The sequence below is a fragment of the Canis lupus genome, chromosome 5 (assembly GCF_011100685.1).
Source record: "Canis lupus familiaris isolate Mischka breed German Shepherd chromosome 5, alternate assembly UU_Cfam_GSD_1.0, whole genome shotgun sequence".
Lineage (NCBI taxonomy): Eukaryota > Metazoa > Chordata > Mammalia > Carnivora > Canidae > Canis > Canis lupus.
Genome location: NC_049226.1, coordinates 16232653 through 16253702, shown reverse-complemented (window position 1 = coordinate 16253702; position 21050 = coordinate 16232653). Strand labels below are relative to the sequence as shown.

General features: G+C 42.9%; 1 protein-coding gene across 10 annotated transcripts in view; it reads left to right on the top strand.

Annotated features, from left to right (window-relative positions):
* Positions 1-1894, top strand: part of CEP164 (centrosomal protein 164) — a 63473-nt gene extending 61579 nt beyond the window's left edge. For 9 of the 10 annotated variants that reach the window (XM_038536027.1, XM_038536026.1, XM_038536025.1 and 6 more), the window contains 2 exons: positions 183-305; positions 495-1894. In XM_038536027.1, coding sequence (XP_038391955.1) covers positions 183-305; positions 495-591 — 220 coding nt within the window. In that variant the 3' untranslated portion in view covers positions 592-1894. The remainder of the gene's footprint in view (positions 1-182; positions 306-494) is intronic. The other variant, XM_038536021.1, reaches the window with a different exon arrangement.
* Positions 1895-21050: the final 19156 nt, after the last annotated feature.

Here is a 21050-nt window from a genome sequence, read left to right as displayed (position 1 = left end):
CCTTGTCCTTGGGGAACAGATGCCCATCCTTCCAGAAGAGCATTCCTGCCAGTAAAGGAAGCTTTGAGTTGCTGAAGCAACCCCTCACAGCCCCTGGCTGGTGTGCATAGAGGAGGAGGGAGATGTACCGGCCTGTGGCCCACATCGCACGGCCCCTTCCAGTTCTTTCACCTCCTTTCCAGTGAGCAGCTGCGCCTCCTGCAGCGGTCCCAGGCCCACGGCCCCGGGGTGGGCAGCCCTGACTTTCAGAGCATGATTGAGGCCAACCGCAAGTGGCTAGAACATTACAGGAATGACCCCAAGCTGTATCCTTTGACTGCTGCTCCCCAGACCGTGGGCCCTTCCTGCGGTCAGTGCTGGGATGGCTGAGTTGGGCTTCGGGGCTTGTGTTTGTACCCCGGGTGGGTCCAAGGAGGACCGCGTGTGGCCTTTGGCCCCTCCATGGATGTGCTTAGTGGACTCCACTGCAGAGATTTCCTTCACTTAATGGCCAGACAGCTGTTCTCTTCAGTGCCCAAGCCAGCGGCTGGCTCCAGACTCCTGCAGCTGGGCCTGGATGAGCACAACACACTGAAGGTGTATCACTACTAGGGCCCCCACCTCTCCCGCGCCCAGACCAAGTGCCTGAGGAGCTGCCTGCGCTCTGTTCCTTCTGAGCGAGCGTTCTCCTGCCCCGGGTGCCCTATTTGCTGCCTGCCCCAGTCAGAGGAACCATGGAGGCCAGGGCTGGGTGGAAAGGATGGTGCCACTGAACACTGTAAGCTGCCCCTCTGAGCCCACATGTATCACGCTGAAGAATGTGGACTTCTGGGAACTCCCACCTGGATGAGGCAGCATTGACATGGGGTGATGGAGACCCGGGAGCCTTCAGGAGGGAGGACATGGTATTAGGAGTTGCCTCCCGAGGCCAAGGGCCTCCCGTTGGAGCGGAGTCGATCCCCTGGACCTGCAGGGGGCTCCATGCTTAGTGCTCCCTGCAGTGATATGCATATGGTCCTTAATTCAGTAGAACAAAGCCCCCCAGCATGTCTGTACCCTGGGGGACCAGGCTTTAATACCTCAGCCTCAGACAGACCCTTTTCTTTCTTTTTTCAAGTCTCCTTACTGAGCATTCTATCTCAGGATTGGGCCCAGAGCTCATACAGAGGTTGCTGGTAGTTGGCCCCCAGAAGCTCTGCTGCCTCTCCTCCCTCTGCTGACTCTGTGCTTTCCTCAGGGGCACCCCCTTCCCTTCCCTCGGGCTCCTCCCTGGAGCCTCCTCCCGACCCCCAAGTCTCAGGTTGCAAGCATACAACTTTCAAGAAGCCAACAAGCCCTAGGAAAACCCTGGGATGGCTTTGGGTCCTCATCTTGGTTTTGTCTTTCTGGGCTGCCACGGAGAGAGGGGGGGGGGTTCTTGTTTCCACCCCTCTAGCATCCGTCCTCAGAGCTGGTAGGCCAGTTCTGAAGGCAGCACCTGGCACTGGCAGTGGGGATCTTGTGCCAGGTCGAGCCGCTGCCATTCTGGCACGGCTCCCCGCGGTCCCGCTTCCCATCAGAGGGCTCCTCGAGGGGCTGCAGGCCATGTTCTCGGACATCTGTCCCATTGTTTAGATAAAATGTCCCCGTATTTGTCTCAAAAGCTATGGGTTGCCCTCGCCTCTCCACTGCATACAAACCAAGTCTCTGCCAGCCTCTCATTCAGTTCTTTTTCTGGGACTAAGAAACTTTTTACCTCCCTCCCCCTCCACCCCCACCCCTTAGGCATCAGTCTACCATAGAGAAAAAAGTCCATTTTGTTATTTGGCTCATTCTGTGTGCTTCGGGGCTAGCTCATGTGTTACAACCAACTCTGGTGACAATCCTGTGTTTTCTACAGCAATTAAATCCCTGCAGGTCCATTTGCCACAAGGCAGCCGTGTGAATGTGTCTCCTCCTCTTTGAAGGCCCTGGCCTCCTTCCTCTTAAGAATAAAGGAAGGAAAAATTAACATTCTCAGACCCCTTCCTAGGTGGTCTAATCTACTCACAACAAGCCTGTAATACAGGTGTGGGGAGGAAAACCCAGGGGCTCAGAGACCTGCAGGTCCCGAAGGAAGTAGCCTAGTTTCTGCCACATGAGAGCCCTTGGCCTCTCATCTGTGCCCTCAGAGCTGCCTGTCCCTGCTGCGTGGAAACCTCAGGAAGCACTGATATTCTTCATTCCCCGCCCCACTCTGCCACCTACCAGCTGGAGACTCACTGTGCCATCTCCCAGAGACTACTCGGCATCGTTTTCTGCATGTACACAAATGAAAGCCAAGCCCCCTAAGCCCTAAGCTGGCAAAGTTAGGTGGGTTTTGTTTTCTGCTCCAGTGGTGTGAGCAGCCAACATAGTTTTGGATTTATAGCAACAGAATTGTTAGGAGAACCAACCCAGGTGGCTGTGTTTCACAGATTTGCATGAGAAAACCACTTCAAACATACAGCTTAATGGAGCCTCCTCTGTGTCCCAGTGTCCTACCTGCTCTGATGAAGGGAGGGAGGAGAGATGCTAACATTGGTCAAACCTTCTGTGTGCAGGTACATTTCAAATATTACCTAATTTAACCCACTTAACCTGTGAAGTTGGTATGTTTTATAGATGGGGAGCTTCAGGCTCAGAGAGATTAAATGACCACAGCTCAGGGCCACCCAAGATTTGAACCTAGATCTACACATCTCCAAAAGCCGAGTTATACTGAGCCTGCTCCCCTATGTCAGCACCTTCTGTCCTAATCACACAATAGTCCTGGCCCACTTGGTCTGAAGAGCTGGGTCCCAGAGAGGGAGGGCCTTCTAGCTGGGTGAGCAACCCCCCCTTCCCCGCCACTGCCCCAGGTTCAAGCTTTACAAGGCAGATTTGTAAAACTAAAGACTAAACGGTCCCGTCTCTCCCCTTTGAGATGATAGAGTCTAGCTGGGGAGTCTAGACTCATAGCCCTTTGTAGCTGAAGGGAACCTTGCAGATGACTGGTCCCCTCATGTTTGCAGTGGCAGAAATGGCCTAGAGAGATTATGAGAGTTAACCAAAGTTACAGTCAGGGTGTGGAAGAAGCGGGACCAGAACTGAGGAGCTCTGACACCCAGCCAGGGGTTTCAGGAAAGAGTGTTTTTAAAAAGATACTTACTTTGAACAGGCTACATGTATCATTTGAGTACTGAGCCATGTGAACAAAAGTCTATCCGTCCTTGGGCCAGTCTTCTCTTCGAAGGTTCCTTCTGGAGATTTTATGCAAATACAAGAAAAGAAAGGGCGGTTTTCTGATTATCTTCCCTTTTACTGGTCTAACCTAGGATCAGACAGTCTCCCAAAGCTCTTCTGTGAGATGTTCATTGAGTATTTTCAGAAAGGTACAAAGTTGTCAATGGCAGCCCCCACCCCCACCGCCATGAAGACTTCCACACAAAATGGCAGCTTGGGGAGGGGGAGATAATCTTGGCCGTAGGACACCTGGGTCTACCTTTGGCTCTGACACCTGCAAGCTCTGTGACCTGAACAAGTCCTTTCCAGGCCTGTGCCCCCCCCACCTCCCCCCCCAGCCCTGCCAGTTAAAATCTCAAAGCCTAAACCCTATTCCAGGAATGAAGCAGGGCGGCTGCCTTGGGTGGAACGTTGCTCTAACCCAGAGGGAGGCTGGAAAGTCTCCAGTGGTCTAAATTAGACTCTGGTGGGGGAGGGTGACTGGTGGGGTTTCCAATCCCACCACCAGCTTTTTGCAGGTTAGGTGAGGGGATGATGATTAAAAAATGGATCCCCTGACATCACCAGTGTCCTGGATAGAATGGGAAAGTCTTTTCCTCCTTTCTTCTCACATCTCCTGCCTTGCTGATTGAATCTGCCGTCTCTAGCAGATACGTTCCACAGAGGGCCCAGCGAAGGGCAGAAGAGCACTGTTTGCATGATGGAGGGGAGGGATGCCTGCCCTTGGGAGCTAGGGAACAGAGGGACAGTGGGATGAGTTCCACTCACATTTAAAAGCAAAGGGGACGTGAGTCAAGCAAGAGTTCCCACTTTATCCTCTCTGTGCCTCAATCTTCATATCTGTGAAATGGGGTGACTTATCCCATAAAGTGGTTGGGAGGATTAAAGAAGTTAATCCATATAAAGTCCTCAAAACAATGTTCAACACATAGTAAGGGCAGGGACACCACCAAGGTAGCAACAGAGGCCATTCCTGACCACTCCCCTTCATAAGAATACTAGCAGCTATCCACGGATGAGACACGACGGAGAGAATCCTAGAACCTGGGGTGAGGCTGAAGCATGCCTTGCAGAGACTAGACAGAGAAGAGAAGGGGCTACAAGCCCACTTTGCTGCCCCTCCCCCACACTGAGAGTTCCCCTGAACCTGCAGTTCCTCCAAGAAAGAGGAGTTTAGGTGAGACATCCAGTTCCTCCAGCACTGTGGGTCACTTTGTCGGAGCCCCTACTATGGTTTCACCCCATGGGGATTGCAGGGGAATCTGTGACATCAATGGGGAAGGACTTCCAGCAAACAGCACATGGATCTTGGCCAACCAGGTTCATACTTGTAGGGCCCAGGTAGTAATCCCAACCAGTGGCTTTACTTACCGGCAAAATCAGGTTAGTGGTACAGTCTGACCAGGCAAGCTGTGGGTCTGCTTGATTCAGGTCTTCCTCCTCAGGCTCTGTAGCAGAAGCCTCCCCCATGCCTGGGCAGAAGAGCTGGGTGATAGCCACACCAGCTGTGGGGTGTGGCTCCCAACCCCTCCTGACCAGAAAGCCCGTTTGGGAAAATTTGAGAGTTGCCTGAAGGAGGCTTCTCCAAGTCCCACCGAGGCAGGATAACTGAATCATGGCTACACTCACTATGGAACATGGTCCTTGGCCCCATCTGATAGGAAAGGCTGCTAAGAACACCTGGAATCTTCGCATAACCCAGCAACACTTGAGCTGAGAGGGAAGTGTGCAGAACTGACCACCCCTAGAGCAAAGCTAGTGGCCCTGTTTGGTCAGGGAAGTTGGGCATGGGTCAGCTTGAGTCAGGACCACAAAGAACCTTAATAGCCTTGGAGCTGCTTTTCCCACTGCACCTCAGCAGGGAAACTAAGTTCATAGTCCCACTTATAGCTGAATATGGCTTTAGCCCACCTGACTAAGGAGCTTTACCAGAGCACAGAGGAAGCTGCATGGTCCACCCAACAGCCCTATTTACAATGGCATTTGAACAGAGCATAGCCCTTGGCTTTCCTGTCTGCAGAGCAAAATTGGTGGCCTCATCCGACCAAGATATTCAATGCACACTCTTGCCTGATTTGGGTCCCCAAACTGTGAACCATGACCCTGGGTTCTGTCCTGCTGCCCCACCAGGGCAGGGAAGCTAATGCATAGCTTCACCTGCTGCTAAATATAGCACTTGGTCCCTAGGAAGCCTGACCAGAGAATTTAGGTAACCATGGAACTCAACCTACAGCTTCATTTGGAAGCAAGCCAGCAGTCTTATCCAGCTGTTTTCAGCCAGTGCTATCCCCCAACCCCCATGATCTCTGAGCTTAAACAGTTGCCTTGTCCAAAAATAGACCCTACTAGCAAGCTTCACCTGCCTAAGGCATTATCAGAAGACTTGTCCAGAAGCCCAAGCTTAGCTGACTGGTGAAATACTGTCTCTGCCAAAGCAAACCTGCAAAGCCTGGAAGAGAAGACCACTTAGTCAAATGCAGATACCAACATAAGGAGTAAAGGATTATGAAAAAAAAATCAGACAAATGTGATACAACAAAAGGAAACAAAGCTTAATAAGTTACTTTAAAGAAATGTAATCTAGGAACAGTCAGAAAATTCAGAAGAATCCTTTTAAGGATCCACAAATGAACACACAACTAAATAAAATTAGGAAAACTATTCATGAACAAAAGAAGTTCAACAAAGAAACAGAAACCATCAAAAAGCCCAAACAAATCTTAAGGCTGAAAAAATACAATAACCATATTGAAGAATTCAGCCAAAGCTGCAAAAATAGACCCAACCAGGCAGAAGAATCAGCGACCTGGAAGATAGGACATTTGAAATTATCCAGTCAGGGGAGCAGAAAGAAAAAAGACTGAAGAAAGCCAGTGGAGTTTAGAGGATACAATGAAAGGAAATGATATTCATTATGGGAATTCCAGAGGAAGAAAAAAAAGGACAGAAAATATATTTAAAGCAATAATAGCTGAAAAGTTCCTAAACCTGGGGAAATAGACATTCAGCTCTAAGAGACCCAAAGGACCCCAAATAGGAACTGAAATAGGGCTACACTGAGACACATTAAATTATTAAAAGCTAAACACAGAATTTTATTCATTTTTAAAGATTTATTTATTTAAGAGAGTGAGAGAGTGTGCGCACATGCATATGTGCTCCTGTACCATGCAGCTTCCTCCTGTAAGGGGAGGGGCGGAGGGGGAGAGAGAATCCTAAGCAGATTCCCTGCCAAGTGCAGAGCCCAACCTGAGATCATTACCTGAGTCAAAACCAAGAGTCAGGTGCTCAGTTGACTGGGCCACCCAGGTGCCTGTAAACACAGAATTTTAAAAGCAGCAAGAGAAAAGTATACACAAGTGACCCTCCATAGGACTTTTTGTCAGACTGCTCAACAGAAAACTTTTAGGCCAGAAGAGAACAGGGTGCATATTTAAAATATTGAAAGGAAAAAACTGTCAACCAAAAATATTATACCCAGTGAAGCTGTTCTTACAAATGAAATAGGGATAAAGACTCATCACCAATAGACATGCCTTACAAGAAATAATGGAGTTCTCTGAGTGGACATAAAAGGACACTAATTAACATAAAAACATAAACCAGTGTAAAATCCAGTGATAATGGTATATATAAAATTAGATTCTGTAATACGATAAAGATGGTGAATAATTCACTTACAACCAAGGTTTAAAAGTTGCCAACAGAGTTCTGGTCTAGGACAGCAATGTTGGAAGACCTTGAATTCACTTCCTCCATGGACACACCCAATCTATGCCTATTTATAAAGCAATTCCTTTCAAAGAATGATGGAGTGATAGAACAGCTTCTGCACAACAAAAGATAGACCATATAGAGAATGGCGAGAGAGAGAGAGAGAGAGAGAGAGAGAGAGAGAGAGTTAGAGTTACAAAGGGAGCCCCCATGCCCTATGTTGTGAACTGCAATGAGGAGGGATAGGTTGAATGACCTAGAGCAGATTCGTCTGCCCTGGGGCACAAGAAAAAAGCCACAGTTTAAAAGAGCAACTAGAATAAAGGAATCACCCCTGGGACCTTGCCAAATGGCTGAGAAGCTATTGAAGCTCTCTCTGGGAGGGAGGGGGTGGCTTATGAACACCACTGTCTGCGTTCCCTCTCAGTCTTGATAGCATGAACAGGAGCAAGATCTGGGCACCCTAGCTGGCCTACCACCTCAGCAAGCACCAGGGCTCTCGCCTGCACCAGCTCCAGCCATCCCACCAAGGTGGCCCCAGTGCAGCACACACCAGGACACCTCTAGTCAGTGTTCACTATAGCTCTAGTCATTGCACCTAGGTTATATAGACACAAAGCACCCCAGAACACTCCAGGCCTATACCATTTTGGCTCCATTTTCCCTGTCATGTTATGTCCTGTGCTGAGCACTTTGGGACATCCTGCCTTGCACCTATTTTAGCTTCAGCTGTCCTCCCAGGGTCTCCTCTATGCATAGCGCCCAGGACCTCCCTGGCCTATACCTACTCCAACTACTTCAGATGTCCTGTCAGAGCTTTTCTTGCACAGACAGCCTTGGGACTCCCCCAGCCTATGCCCACTTCAGCTTTGGACATCCCATTAGTGGAGTCCCAGAACAAGTGCCCAGGATTCTCAAGCTGTACCAGCCACAGTTCCAGCCAACCAAAGTCACTATGTGCAGTATACACAGGGATGACCATACAACAAGACCATTCAAGTTTAGGAGAAGTGGCTATTCCACCTAATTCAGAAAGAAGAACAGAAAAGCAAAATGAGGGGACAGGAATATGTTCCACATGAAAGATTAAGACAAAACCTTGGGGGGAAAAAAAACCCTAAATGAAACAGAGGTAAGCAATATGATTGATAAAGAGTTTAAAGTAATGATCATAAAGATGCATATCAGATTGGAGAGAAGAGTGAAATAACTCTGTGAGACCTACGACAATGAGACAGGCAGTATAAAGAACCAATCAGAATTGAAAAATACAATCACAAATAAAAAGTACACCAGGCAGAATCAACATTAGATTAGTGGGGGCACAAGGATGGATCAGTGATCTGGAAGACAGGATAGTGGAAAGCACCCAAGCTGAACAGCACAAAGAAAAAAAATGAGGATAGGTTAAGGGATGTCTTGGACAGCAACAAGTAAACAAACACTTTCTCTATTAGGGTCCCAGAAAAAGAAAGGGGCAGAAAACTTATTTGAAGAAATAATAGATGAAAAATTCCCTAACCTGGGGAAGGAAAGAGACATCTCCCTTGTTCTGAAGGAACTATGGAAAAACATAGTTCCAGACAAGAAAAACCCAAGGAGATTCAGTGCATGATATATAATAATTAAAATGTAAAAGGTTAAAGAAGAAAAAATTTAAAAGCAAAAGAGAAGCAACAACTTACATGTAAGGGAAACCCCATAAGGCTATCAGCTGGGGTTTATAGCAGAAAGTTTGCAGACCAGAAGGGAGTAGCATGATATTTCAAAGTGCTGAAAGGAAAAAAACCTAAAACCAAGAATACACTTAGCAAGGCTGTCATTTAGAATTGAAGGAGAGAGAGTTTACCAGATAAAAGTTAAAGGAGTTCATCATCACTAAACTGGACTTGCAAGAAATGTTAAAGGGACTTTAAGTGGAAAAGAAAAGGCCATACTTAGAAAAAAATCATGAATAAAAAGATATAAAATATGACAATAAATGCATAAAATATGGAGGGATTGAATAAAGTTTTTTTTTTAAGAATGTGTTCAAACTTAAGTGACCATCAACTTAATGCAGACTGCTATAAACTTAGGATGTTATATATGCATGTCATGGTAACCACAACCCAAAAAGTATAGTAAAAAAGAAAGAGAAAGGAATTCAAGCATAACACCAAAGAAAATAATCACAAGGAGAGAGAGAGCAAGAAGAAAGGAACAGAGAAAAACTGCAAAAACAAGAAGCAGTTAACAAGATGACAATAAGTACCTACATATCAATAATTACTTTATTTCTTTTATTTATTTATGATAGTCACAGAGAGAGAGAGAGAGAGAGGGGCAGAGACACAGGCAGAGGGAGAAGCAGGCTCCATGCAACGGGAGCCCAACGTGGGATTCGATCCCGGGTCTCCAGGATTGCGCCCTGGGTCAAAGGCAGGCACCAAACTGCTGCGCCACCCAGGGATCCCTCAATAATTACTTTAAATGTAAATGGTCCAAGTGTTCCAATAAAAAGACATAGGGTGGCAGAATGGATTTAAAAAGTCATTTTATATATATGTATACACACACACACACACACACACACACTGAAAGCAAAAGTATGGAAAAAGATATTCCATGCAAATGGAAATGAGGGAAAAAAATAAAGCTGGGTAGCATTCTTATATCAGACAAAATAGTCTTTAAAACAAAGACTGTAATGAGAGACACAGAAGGGCACTGCATAAAGAGAAAGGGTCAGTCCAACAAGATATTAAAATTGTAAACATGTATATACCCCAAATTGGAGTACCTAAATACATAAAATAAATGTTCATAGACAAAAAGGGAGAAATTGACACTAATACAATAATAGGAAACTTTAACACCCCACATACATCAATTGCTAGATCAACCATGCAGAGAACCAATAAAGAAACAGTATCTTTGACACAATGGACCAGATGGATTTAACAGATACATGCAGAACATTCCATCTAAAAACAACAAAATACACAGTCAAGTCCATATGGAACATTCTCCAGGATAGATCACATGTTAGGCCATGAAACAAGTCTCAATACATTTCAAAAAGTTCAAATCATGTCATGCATCTTTTCTGACCACGAGGATATGAAATTAGAAATCAATAATAAGAAAACAATTGGAAAAACAGAAAAAAAATGGAGGCTAAACAAGATACTGCTAAGCAACCAATGTGTCAAAGAAAGAGGAAACTTAAAAAATACATGGAGACAAATGAAAATATAATGGTCCAAAATCTTTGAGACACAGAGAAATTAGTTTTAAGAAGGAAATTTATAGCAATACATGCCTACCACAAAAATAACAACCACAAGGAAAATCACAAATAATCTAACCTTACATCTAAAGGATCTAGAAAAAGAAGAACAATCAAGGCCTAATATTAGTAGAAGGAAGAAAATAAAAATCAGAGTAGAAAGAAATACAATAGTTTTAAAAAAAGATAAAAGAAACCAAGATTTGGTTCTTTGACAAGATAACCAAAATTGATGAACCTTTAGAAAGAGTCATCAAGAAAACAAGAGAGGACCCTGATAAATAAAATCAGAAAAGGAAGAGGAGAAGTAACAACTAACGCCACAGAAACCCAATGGATTATAAGAAACAACTATAGGAAATTATGTGTCAACAATTTGGACAACATAGAAGAAATGAATAAATTCTTAGAAACCTATAACTTCCCAAAACTGAACCAGGAAGGAATAGAAAAAAACAGAATGGATCAATTACTAGTAATGAGATTGAATTTGTAATAATAATAATAATAAAAAACTCCCAGCAAACAAAAGTTCAGGAACAGATTGGATACACAGGTGAATTCTATCAAATATTTAAAGAAGAGTTAATACCTATTCTTCTCAAACTATTCCAAAAAATAGAAGAGGAAAGGAAGCTTCCAAGTACATCCTACAATGCTAGCATTTCCTTGATACCAAAACCAGACAAAAATACTGAAGCAATGAAAGAAAAGAAAGGAAGAAAGAAGGAAAACTACAGGCCAATATTTCTGATAAACGCAGATGCAAAATTCCCACAACAAAAGTTAGAAAACCACATCCTCAATACATTAAAGGGATCATTCACCATCATCAAGTAAGATTTATTGGGAATGCAAAGACAGCTCAATGTTTGCAAATCTACCAATGTGATATGCCACATTAACAAAATGAAGCATAAAAATCATATAATCTCAATAGATGCATAAAAAGCATTTAGCAAAGTTCAACATTCTTTCATGATCAAAACTCTCAACAAAGTAGGTTTAGAGGGAACATACCTCAACATAATAAAGGCCATATATGAGAATCCACAGTTAATATCATACTCAATGGGGAAAAACGGACAGTTTTCCCTTTAAGATCAGGAAAAAGACAAGGATGTGCTCTCTAGGCACTTTCATTCAATATAATACTAGAAGTCCTAGCCACAGCAATCAGACAAGAAAAAAGAAATAGAGGCATCTAAATTGTTAAGGAAGAAGTTAAAATTTCACTATTTGCACATGATATAGTACTATACATAGAAAACCCTAAAACTCCACCAAAATACTATTAGAAGTAATAATACACAGTAATACACACAAATGGGTTGAATTTCTATACACTAGAAATGAAGCAGCAGAAAGAGAGATTAAGAAAAAACAATTCCGAATCTCCAATGCCCAGTACACATTAGGAGTCCAATGGATACTCCTTGACTGAAGATCCATCCATTAATGGTCTTGAAAATTGTTCTTTGGGGGGGGAGGAGCAAGATGGCGGAAGAGTAGGGTCTCCAAATCACCTGTCTCCACCAAATTACCTAGAAAACCTTCCAATCATCCTGAAAATCTATGAATTCGGCCTGAGAATTAAAGAGAGACCAGCTGGAATGCTACAGTGAGAACAGTTCGAGCTTCTATCAAGGTAGGAAGACCGGGAAAAAGAAGTAAAGAAACAAAGGCGTCCAAGGGGGAGGGGCCCCGCGAGGAGCCGGGCTGAGGCCGGGGCGAGTGTCCCCAGGACAGGAGAGCCCCGTCCCGGAGAAGCAGGAGCTGCACCGACCTTCCCGGGCGGAAAGGGGCTCGCAGGGAGTTGGAGCAGGACCCAGGAGGGCGGGGATGCCCTCGGGCTCCCGGGGACAGTAACAGAGCAACTGCGCGCCCAGGAGAGTGCGCCGAGCTCCCTAAGGGCTGCAGCGCGCACGGCGGGACCCGGCGGGACCCGGAGCAGCTCGGAGGGGTTCGGGTGGCGGCTCCGCGGAGGGGGCTGCGCGGCCCCGGGAGCAGCTCGGAGGGGCTCGGGCAGAGGAAGAGGCTCCGTGCGGAGGGGGCTGCGCGGTTCCAGGAGCAGCTCGGCGGAGGGGGTTGCGCGGCCCGGGAGCGCGAATCCAACAGCGCAGGCTCCGGAGCACAGGGCGCCGGGACACAGCCCAGGATCCCGCCTCCCCCGGGACAGGCAGAGGCCGGGAGGGCCCAGGACAGCCAGGACGCTCCTGCCCCGAGCTGAGCAGATCAGCGGCCCCGCCCCGGAGCCTCCAGGCCCTGCAGACGGAGAGCTCCAGAGTTCCTGCGGGGGCTGAATCCAGGTTTCCAGAGCTGGCCCCGCCACTGGGGCTATTCCTCCTGTGGCCTCACGGGATAAACAACCCCCACTGAGCCCTGCACCAGGCAGGGGCACAGCAGCTCCCCCAACTGCTAACACCTGAAAATCAGCACAACAGGCCCCTCCCCCAGAACACCAGCTAGACTGACAACTTCCAGGAGAAGCCAAGGGACTTAAAGAACACAGAATCAGAAGATACTACCCTGTGGTTCTTTTCTTTTTTTTTTTTTTTGTTTTGCTTTTTGATTTGTTTCCTTCCTCCACCCCCTTTTTTTCTCCTTTCTTTTTCTTTCTCTTTTTCTTCTTTTTTTTTCGTTTTTTTTTTTTCGTTTTTTTTTTCTTCCTTTTTTCTCTTTCTCTTTTCTTTCCTTCTTTCTCTCCTCTCTTTTTCTCTTTTTCCCAATACAACTTGCTTTTGGCCACTCTGCACTGAGCAAAATGACTAGAAGGAACACCTCACCTCAAAAGAAAGAATCAGAAACAGTCCTCTCTCCCACAGAGTTACAAAATCTGGATTACAATTCAATGTCAGAAAGCCAATTCAGAAGCACTATTATACAGCTACTGGTGGCTCTAGAAAAAAGTATAAAGGACTCAAGAGACTTCATGACTGCAGAATTTAGAGCTAATCAGGCAGAAATTAAAAATCAATTGAATGAGATGCAATCCAAACTAGAAGTCCTAACGACGAGGGTTAACGAGGTGGAAGAACGAGTGAGTGACATAGAAGACAAGTTGATAGCAAAGAGGGAAACTGAGGAAAAAAAGAGACAAAAAATTAAAAGACCATGAGGATAGATTAAGGGAAATAAACGACAGCCTGAGAAAGAAAAACCTACGTTTAATTGGGGTTCCCGAGGGCGCCGAAAGGGACAGAGGGCCAGAATATGTATTTAGGAAAGTTTTCAGCTAGAATTTGTTCAATCTGGGAAGGGAAACAGGCATTCAGATCCAGGAAATAGAGAGATCCCCCCCTAAAATCAATAAAAACCGTTCAACACCTCAACATTTAATAGTGAAGCTTGCAAATTCCAAAGATAAAGAGATGATCCTTAAAGCAGCAAGAGACAAGAAATCCCTGACTTTTATGGGGAGGAGTATTAGGGTAACAGCAGACCTCTCCACAGAGACCTGGCAGGCCAGAAAGGGCTGGCAGGATATATTCAGGGTCCTAAATGAAAAGAACATGCAACCAAGAATACTTTATCCAGCAAGGCTCTCATTCAAAATGGAAGGAGAGATAAAGAGCTTCCAAGACAGGCAGCAACTAAAAGAATATGTGACCTCCAAACCAGCTCTGCAAGAAATTTTAAGGGGGACTCTTAAAATTCCCCTTTAAGAAGAAGTTCAGTGGAACAGTCCACAAAAACAAGGACTGAATAGATAACATGATGACACTAAACTCATATCTCTCAATAGTAACTCTGAATGTGAACGGGCTTAATGACCCCATCAAAAGGCGCAGGGTTTCAGACTGGATAAAAAAGCAGGACCCATCTATTTGCTGTCTACAAGAGACTCATTTTAGACAGAAGGACACCTACAGCCTGAAAATAAAAGGTTGGAGAACCATTTACCATTTGAATGGTCCTCAAAAGAAAGCAGGGGTAGCCATCCTTATATCAGATAAACTAAAATTTACCCCAAAGACTGTAGTGAGAGATGAAGAGGGACACTATCTCATACTTAAAGGATCTATTCAACAAGAGGACTTAACAATCCTCAATATATATGCCCCGAATGTGGGAGCTGCCAAATATATAAATCAATTATTAACCAAAGTGAAGAAATACTTAGATAATAATACACTTATACTTGGTGACTTCAATCTAGCTCTTTCTATACTCGATAGGTCTTCTAAGCACAACATCTCCAAAGAAACGAGAGCTTTAAATGATACACTGGACCAGATGGATTTCACAGATATCTACAGAACTTTACATCCAAACTCAACTGAATACACATTCTTCTCAAGCACACATGGAACTTTCTCCAGAATAGACCACATATTGGGTCACAAATCGGGTCTGAACCGATACCAAAAGATTGGGATTGTCCCCTGCATATTCTCAGACCATAATGCCTTGAAATTAGAACTAAATCACAACAAGAAGTTTGGAAGGACCTCAAACACATGGAGGTTAAGGACCATCCTGCTAAAAGATAAAAGGGTCAACCAGGAAATTAAGGAAGAATTAAAAAGATTCATGGAAACTAATGAGAATGAAGATACAACCGTTCAAAATCTTTGGGATGCAGCAAAAGCAGTCCTAAGGGGGAAATACATCGCAATACAAGCATCCATTCAAAAACTGGAAAGAACTCAAATACAAAAGCTAACCTTACACATAAAGGAGCTAGAGAAAAAACAGCAAATAGATACTACACCCAAGAGAAGAAGGGAGTTAATAAAGATTCGAGCAGAACTCAATGAAATCGAGACCAGAAGAACTGTGGAACAGATCAACAAAACCAGGAGTTGGTTCTTTGAAAGAATTAACAAGATAGATAAACCATTAGCCAGCCTTATTAAAAAGAAGAGAGAGAAGACCCAAATTAATAAAATCATGAATGAGAAAGGAGAGGTCACTACCAACACCAAGGAAATACAAACGATTTAAAAAACATATTATGAACAGCTATACGCCAATAAATTAGGCAATCTAGAAGAAATGGACGCATTCCTGGAAAGCCACAAACTACCAAAACTGGAACAGGAAGAAATAGAAAACCTGAACAGGCCAATAACCAGGGAGGAAATTGAAGCAGTCATCAAAAACCTCCCAAGACACAAGAGTCCAGGGCCAGATGGCTTCCCAGGGGAATTCTATCAAACGTTTAAAGAAGAAATCATACCTATTCTCCTAAAGCTGTTTGGAAAGATAGAAAGAGATGGAGTACTTCCAAATTCGTTCTATGAGGCCAGCATCACCTTAATTCCAAAACCAGACAAAGACCCCACCAAAAAGGAGAATTACAGACCAATATCCCTGATGAACATGGATGCAAAAATTCTCAACAAGATACTGGCCAATAGGATCCAACAGTACATTAAAAAAATTATTCACCATGACCAAGTAGGATTTATCCCTGGGACACAAGGCTGGTTCAACACCCGTAAAACAATCAATGTGATTCATCATATCAGCAAGAGAAAAACCAAGAACCATATGATCCTCTCATTGGATGCAGAGAAAGCATTTGACAAAATACAGCATCCATTCCTGATCAAAACTCTTCAGAGTGTAGGGATAGAGGGAACATTCCTCGACATCTTAAAAGCCATCTATGAAAAGCCCACAGCAAATATCATTCTCAATGGGGAAGCACTGGGAGCCTTTCCCCTAAGATCAGGAACAAGACAGGGATGTCCACTCTCACCACTGCTGTTCAACATAGTACTGGAAGTCCTAGCCTCAGCAATCAGACAACAAAAAGACATTAAAGGCATTCAAATTGGCAAAGAAGAAGTCAAACTCTCCCTCTTTGCCGATGACATGATACTCTACATAGAAAACCCAAAAGTCTCCACCCCAAGATTGCTAGAACTCATACAGCAATTCGGTAGCGTGGCAGGATACAAAATCAATGCCCAGAAGTCAGTGGCATTTCTATACACTAACAATGAGACTGAAGAAAGAGAAATTAAGGAGTCAATCCCATTTACAATTGCACCCAAAAGCATAAGATACCTAGGAATAAACCTAACCAAAGATGTAAAGGATCTATACCCTCAAAACTATAGAACACTTCTGAAAGAAATTGAGGAAGACACAAAGAGATGGAAAAATATTCCATGCTCATGGATTGGCAGAATTAATACTGTGAAAATGTCAATGTTACCCAGGGCAATATACACGTTTAATGCAATCCCTATCAAAATACCATGGACTTTCTTCAGAGAGTTAGAACAAATTTTTTTAAGATTTGTGTGGAATCAGAGAAGACCCCGAATAGCCAGGGGAATTTTAAAAAAGAAAACCATATCTGGGGGCATCACAATGCCAGATTTCAGGTTGTACTACAAAGCTGTGGTCATCAAGACAGTGTGGTACTGGCACAAAAACAGACACATAGATCAGTGGAACAGAATAGAGAATCCAGAAGTGGACCCTGAACTTTATGGGCAACTAATATTCGATAAAGGAGGAAAGACTATCCATTGGAAGAAAGACAGTCTCTTCAATAAATGGTGCTGGGAAAATTGGACATCCACATGCAGAAGAATGAAACTAGACCACTCTCTTTCACCATACACAAAGATAAACTCAAAATGGACGAAAGATCTAAATGTGAGACAAGATTCCATCAAAATCCTAGAGAAGAACACAGGCAACACCCTTTTTGAACTCGGCCATAGTAACTTCTTGCAAGATACATCCACGAAGGCAAAAGAAACAAAAGCAAAAATGAACTATTGGGACTTCATCAAGATAAGAAGCTTTTGCACAGCAAAGGATACAGTCAACAAAACTCAAAGACAACCTACAGAATGGGAGAAGATATTTGCAAATGACGTATCAGATAAAGGGCTAGTTTCCAAGATCTATAAAGAACTTATTAAACTCAACACCAAAGAAACAAACAATCCAATCATGAAATGGGCAAAAGACAGGAACAGAAATCTCACAGAGGAAGACATAGACATGGCCAACATGCACATGAGAAAATGCTCTGCATCACTTGCCATCAGGGAAATACAAATCAAAACCACAATGAGATACCACCTCACACCACTGAGAATGGGGAAAATTAACAAGGCAGGAAACAACAAATGTTGGAGAGGATGCGGAGAAAAGGGAACCCTCTTACACTGTTGGTGGGAATGTGAACTGGTGCAGCCACTCTGGAAAACTGTGTGGAGGTTCCTCAAAGAGTTAAAAATAGACCTGCCCTACGACCCAGCAATTGCACTGCTGGGGATTTACCCCAAAGATACAGATGCAGTGAAACGCCGGGACACCTGCACCCCGATGTTTATAGCAGCAATGGCCACGATAGCCAAACTGTGGAAGGAGCCTCGGTGTCCAACGAAAGGTGAATGGATAAAGAAGATGTGGTTTATGTATACAATGAAATATTACTCAGCTATTAGAAATGACAAATACCCACCATTTGCTTCAACGTGGATGGAACTGGAGGGTATTATGCTGAGTGAAGTAAGCCAGTCGGAGAAGAACAAATATTATATGTTCTCATTCATTTGGGGAATATAAATAATAGTGAAAGGGAATATAAGGGAAGGGGGAAGAAATGTGTGGGAAATATCAGAAAGGGAGACAGAACGTAAAGACTGCTAACTCTGGGAAACGAACTAGGGGTGTTGGAAGGGGAGGAGGGCGGGGGGTGGGAGTGAATGGGTGACGGGCACTGGGGGTTATTCTGTATGTTAGTAAATTGAACACCAATAAAAAATAAAAAAAGAAAAAGAAAAAACAATTCCACTTATATAACTGCACCAGAAAGAATAAAATACTTAGGAATAAATGTAACCAAGGTGTGTGTGTGGGGGGTAGAAGACCTATATTCTGAAAACTATGATACATTGATGGAAGAAATCAAAGATGACACAAATGCAAAGATATTATACACTTATGAATTGGAAGAATACTGTTAAAATGTCCATACTACCCAAAGCCATCTATAGATTTAATGCCATCCCTATCAAAATACCAACAGCATTTTTAACAATACTAGAATAGATAATACTAAGATGTATATGGAGCCACAAAAGACCCCAAATAGCCAAAGCAATCTTAAGAAGAAGAAGCTGAAGGTATCACATTCCCAGATTTTGAACTATATTACAAAGCTGTAGAAATCAAAACACTATGGTGCTGACAAAAATAGACACATAGATCAATGGAACAAATAGAATTTGGAAATAAACCCACAATTATGTGGTCAATTAATCTACAACAAAGAATGCAAGAATATACAATGGAAAAAAGACAGTCTTTTCAATAAATGGTGGAGAGCTGGACAGCTACAAAAGAATGATACTGGACCACTTTCTTACACCATACAGAAAAATAAACTCAAATGGAGTAAAGACCTAACTATGAGACAGGAAATCATAAAACTCCTTGAAGAAAACAGACGGTAATTTTTTTTGACTAAGAAACATTTCTGTAGATATATCTCCTCAGGCAGGGGAAAGAAAAGCAAAAAGAAACAATTGGGATACACCAAAATAAAAAATCTTTTGCATCGCATAGGAAACCATCAACAAAATGAAAAGATAACCAACTAAATGGGCTAAGAAATTTTGCAAATGATATATCCAATAGGGATTAATATCCAAAATACATAAAAAACTTATACAACTCAACACCAACTCCCCCTGAATATTACAATCAAAAAGTGGGCAGAGGGGATGCCTGGATGCTTCAGTGGTTGGGCATCTGCCTTCAGGTCAGGGCGTGATCCCACGGTCCCAGGATTGGGTCCCGCATCGATCTCCCCTCAGGCAGCCTGCTTCTCTCTTTGCCTCTGTGTCTGTGTCTGTGTCTGTGTCTCTCATGAATAAATAAATAAAATCTTAAAAAAAGTGGGCAGAGGATCTGAATAGACATTTTCTGAAAGATGACATACAAATGGCCAACAGACACATGAAAAAAAATGTTTAGCATCACTAATCATCAGGAAAATGCTATAAGATATTACCTTACACCCATCAGAATAGCTTAAATCAAAAAGATAAGAAATAACAAGTGTTGGCAAGGATGTGGAAAAAGGAAAACCTGTGTACTGTTGATGGGAAGGTAAATTGGTGCAGTCACTGTGTAAAACAGTATGGAGTTTCCTCAAAAAATTAAAAATGGAAATGCCATGTAATCTAGTACTTCCACTATTGGATATTTCTTCAAAGAAAACAAAACACTAATTCAAAAAGATATGTGCACCCCTCTGTTTATTTACAGCAGTATTTACAATAGCCAAGATATAGGAGCAACCCAAGTGCCCATCAATAGAAGTATGGGTAATGAATGTGTGGTATTATATATAATGAAATATTAGCCATAAAAAAGAATGAAATCTTGCCATTTGCAACATCGGTAGACTTAGAGGGTATTATGCTAAATGGAATAAGTCAGAGAAAGACAAATACCATATGATTTCATTTGTGGAATCTAAGCAACAAAACAAATGAATAAACAAACAAAAAGCAGAAAAAGACCCATAAATACAGAGAACACACTGATGGTTGCCAGAGGGGAGGGTGGTGGTGGGGAAAATAGGTGAAGGGGAATGGGAGATAAAGACTTCCATTTATGGAATATGTCACAAGGATAAAAGGTATATCCTAGGGAATAGTGTTATTGTAGTAGTGTTGTATGGTGATAGACAGTAGCTTCACTTGTGGTGAGCATAGCATAATATATAGACTTGTTGAATCATGATGTTGTACACCTAAACTAATGTAATATTGTGCATCAAGTGTTCTTCAATAAAAAATAAAAAGAAACAAATTAGCAAAAATAACTATAATGATAATCTGTTATTAGTTACATGATATAAAGAATATATAACTTGTAACATGAATGACCTAAAATGTGAGGAGGAGAGAAAAATGTAAAGCTTAGAAATTCTATTGAAGTTGTCATTAGTTTAAAATAGGATATTATAGGGAAGCCTGGGTGGCTCAGCAGTTTAGCGCTGCCTTCAGCCCAAGGCCTGATTCTGGGGACCCGAGATCGAGTCCCATGTCGGACTCCCTGCATGGAGCCTGCTTCTCCCTCTGCCTGTGTCTGTGCCTCTCTCTCTCAGTGTCTCTCATGAATAAATGAATAAAATCTTTTTTAAAAATATGATATTATACTTTTAAGATATTTTATGTAAGCCTATGATATCCCCAAGAGAAGAGCTATAATTACACAAAAGATCATGACAAAGAAGTCAAAGCATATTAATACAAGACGTAAAAAACTTCAAAACAACTAAAAAGCAGGGTAAAAAAAAATAAGAAACGTTGAACAAAATGGCATTAGTAAGTCCTTACTGTCAATGATTACTTTAAATGAAAACAGATAAAACTCTGCAGTCAAAAGTCAGAGAATGGATGACTAGATAAATAGACAAAAAAAAACAAGGTCCAATGATATGCTGCCTACAAGAAACTCATTTTGGCTTTAAAGGTACACAAACTGAGAGTGAATGGATGGAAAAAATATTTCAAGAAATTGTAACCCCCCAATAGGCAAGGGTAGCTATATGTATATTGGATGAAATAGATACAAAAATGGTCAAGATGACAAGATCATCATATATTGACAAAGGAGTCAATATATCAAGAAGACACAATAGATGTGCTCAGCATCAGAGCATCTAAATACATAAAGCAAAAACTAAGAGCTATAAGGAGAAATAAGGAGTGGCACAATAATAAATGGGGACCTTGATGCCCCACTCTAAACAATGGATAAATCATCCAGACAGAGAATCAATAAAGAGTCAGCAGATTGAACACTATATACCAAATGGATCTAGCAGACATACACATAACATTCTATCCAACAGCAGAATACACATTCTTCT